The 3164-nt window shown below is 42.9% G+C and overlaps 1 protein-coding gene across 2 annotated transcripts in view; it reads left to right on the top strand.

The window, feature by feature from the left end:
* Positions 1-470: 470 nt before the first annotated feature.
* syngap1b (synaptic Ras GTPase activating protein 1b) overlaps positions 471-3164 on the top strand; it is a 222439-nt gene continuing 219745 nt past the window's right edge. Inside the window, exons 1-3 of one of the 2 annotated variants that reach the window (XM_014023448.1) lie at positions 471-674; positions 1854-1953; positions 2099-2177. In XM_014023448.1, the coding sequence (XP_013878902.1) occupies positions 1939-1953; positions 2099-2177 (94 nt within the window). In that variant the 5' untranslated portion in view covers positions 471-674; positions 1854-1938. Of the gene's footprint in view, positions 675-1669; positions 1954-2098; positions 2178-3164 lie in introns of those variants that run through there. The other variant, XM_014023447.1, reaches the window with a different exon arrangement.

Genomic DNA, 3164 nt, shown 5'->3' with positions numbered 1-3164 from the left:
TACTTCCGATAAAAAAAAACTGCAGGTAAATCTTTTGCCCACAAGATGGCGACAAAACCTCAGCATCTTCAAGGCAGCAACGGCTGCTCCGTGCTGCCTTCACGTGTGCATCGGAAATTAAGCAGTTAGAGAAAGACACGGTTTAAAAGGTTCCGTTGGACGGGCTGGTTTGTTTGTTAAATGGTCTGAACACAGAATAAGGACAAACCTTTCAGACTTACCTACATGTTCAACAGTGTGATGTGTTCGGTGCTATTACGTTACTTTGAGAGGTTTAGCAAACTCAAACCCAACACGAATAAGTTTGATATAAAAAATTAACTTATTTATGTATATTTTCGACTTTACGAAAGTACAAAGCGTTAACTCAGTTCCAAAAACGTTCAAATCTACTTCATTTAAAGTGATTTAGCAACAACGCTGCGCTAGCTTCGTCGTTTCTACTTTCCCCCACGCGACGCAAAGGCAGCACAAGCTAGCAGCCGCGCCATTTTGGTTCCACAGTTTCTTACCGTTTTGGCAGCTTTTGTGTAATTTTAACCATTTTTAACTTTATTTTTCTACCGAAGAACACTCTGGAGTTTCAAATAAGGACATGGACTGAATGTTTGCTGATTGATTTTGTTTTAGCGGCTTGTTAGAACCAGAGAAAGAAGTTTTGATGTTTTCAACAGGTGGGTAAAAAACTATTAACAGAAAACGTCAAATTTGTCTTTTACAAATCTGTGTGACGCAATAAATATATTAATATATCGAAGAAAATATATCAAAATAACAATTCACTAACTGAACATACACAACATTAACGATTTTTTAAACAAATTTTCTCTTTAAGTATTTAAGTTTATTGGTAAGATAGAAATATATATGTTTAATACCAAAAACTACATATTTAATTTGTAATTCAGATTTATTAGAAATAAAATACATTTAAAAATGAAGTCTCCAAAAGAAAAATTTGCCACACTGCAATAAAAATGATTGTTTATGGAGTAAAACTGCAAATATTCGAGATTTTGAAACATATTTTTTGACACATTTGTGTGATTTAAGAACATTGTTAGAAAATGACGTTTGGGCTTGTTTTATTAGCCTACACACTTGTTTTAATCTGATTATGTAAGCCCAAACATGCAGTGTAATCCCGTTATCATGCAGCTATTCTGCTTCAGCTTTTATTTATTGTTTATTTATTTTGGCTGAGAGTGAAAATAATGTAAATATATTAAGGTTTCACACCGAAAAGAGCTGTTAAATACATCTAATGTCGCCTCAAATATCTTTTATTCACTCAGGGTGGGCTGAGTGAATTATATCAGTGGCTTTGCGCGCGCGCGCACACGCACATTCTATCCTGAAGCAGAGAATTGATACTTTTTTATGTTTTAAATTTAAAATAAAAAAACAGCAGCTCTATTCTGGGAGGCGAGCTCAGAAATGTTAAAAGCAAAAAAAAAAAAAAAAAAAAAAAAAAATCGTTCGGAGATTATTGGCAAACCGGCGCGCGCCCACACACCGGCAAGCACGCGCGCGCGCAACCATCCACCCCCCTGTTTTTTCCTCTCGCACACGCGCGCGCGCACACACAGCCACTCGTGCTTCACCCTCACACCTCAGCAGCAGCGTGCACACACACACACACACGCACGCACGCTCGCAGACACACATAAATCCCTGCATCCTGGGTTTTACGCACCTCGCGCCGGGCGCTCTCAGAGGCGGTCGTGGATTATGAAGCCAGTTTTTATAACAGCGGAATATTGGCCTCTCCTCCTGCTCCTCCTGCGTCTGTAAACAGCAGAGTAAACCGCGTGCTTTTTTATTTTATTTTATTTTTATTTATTTTCTCCCAGATTTATTTGTAATTTGCTGCCGCCGTTACTTCTGAGCACCGAGAGCCGCAGAGCCGCACCGTCCGATGCTGCTGGAACATGTCCTATGTTCCCTTTCAAGGTAAGGTGGAGCTGATGTCCCTCCTTTTATATTTTTGATTTTTCCCCACTGCATCTGTCTTTTCTGTCCTCCTCCTCCTCCTCCTCCTCCTCCCCCTTCTCCTCCTCCTCCATCCCCTCTCCTCCCTGCCTGCCGTCTTTCAAAGCGCCACATCCGACAGGTGCATGAGCTCCAGACTGCGTCCCCCCTAGACAGAAGCCCACCGAAAAGGCGCGCGCGCTCAGGTACACACGGAGCTGCAGCGTCTGTCGGTGCGGAGCGGCGCGTGCGTGCCGCAATTTGGATAGTATCGTAATGATGAGGTGCGCGTGCGTGCGCCGCTGTCCTCATGTACTCCTTCCTGCAAGTGCAGGACCGCGCGTTCCTCAGCAGCGCGTCTGATGGCGAGCTGCTGCCCTGAAGCCCACTCTGATGAGACCCCCCTGAGCTGAGAGCAGGGCTCCTCAAACTTTACATTCAAACCTGGGGCTTTGTGGACCGGGTCAAAGGTCCGGAACAAGTGGTCCTCATCAAACTCTGGGTTTAACTTTTATCTGTCAAAATCTCAGTTTTACCAGAATGTTGAATTATAGGTTGATTTATTTCTCTATAAGATCTCCATCTTTGCCACTGATGATGATGATGATGATGATGATGATGATGATGATGATGATTGGAGCATTGAGGAGCTCTATGGAGTTTGTTCAGTTTTGTGAACTGATGGACTGAATGTTTAGATCTATAGATGTCAAACATGATGAGAAAAATACGAAAAAATATTCAAATTTTCACATTTTTACAGAATTAACTCGAGAAAAAAAAGACACTCCCACCCCCAAACTGTCCCTGTGTAATTTACACACACACACACACACACACACACACACACACACACACACACACACTGCTACAACAGGTACTCACACAAACCACGACACCCTCAGTCCTTCAGAGGTGCTCCAAACTTTGTGCTCATCCTGGTCTGACTCCAGCATCACACTGTCCCTTCATCTCCAAACATGCACTCCACACAGACACACACACACACACACTGCTACAACAGGTACTCACACAAACCACGACACCCTCAGTCCTTCAGAGGTGCTCCAAACTTTGTGCTCATCCTGGTCTGACTCCAGCATCACACTGTCCCTTCATCTCCAAACATGCACTCCACACAGACACACACACACACACACTGACACACACACACACACACACACACACACACA

This window comes from Austrofundulus limnaeus, unplaced genomic scaffold (assembly GCF_001266775.1).
Source record: "Austrofundulus limnaeus strain Quisiro unplaced genomic scaffold, Austrofundulus_limnaeus-1.0 Scaffold370, whole genome shotgun sequence".
NCBI lineage: Eukaryota > Metazoa > Chordata > Actinopteri > Cyprinodontiformes > Rivulidae > Austrofundulus > Austrofundulus limnaeus.
The sequence above is the reverse complement of the archived record's forward strand: the minus strand, read 5'-3'. Positions and strand labels throughout refer to the sequence as shown.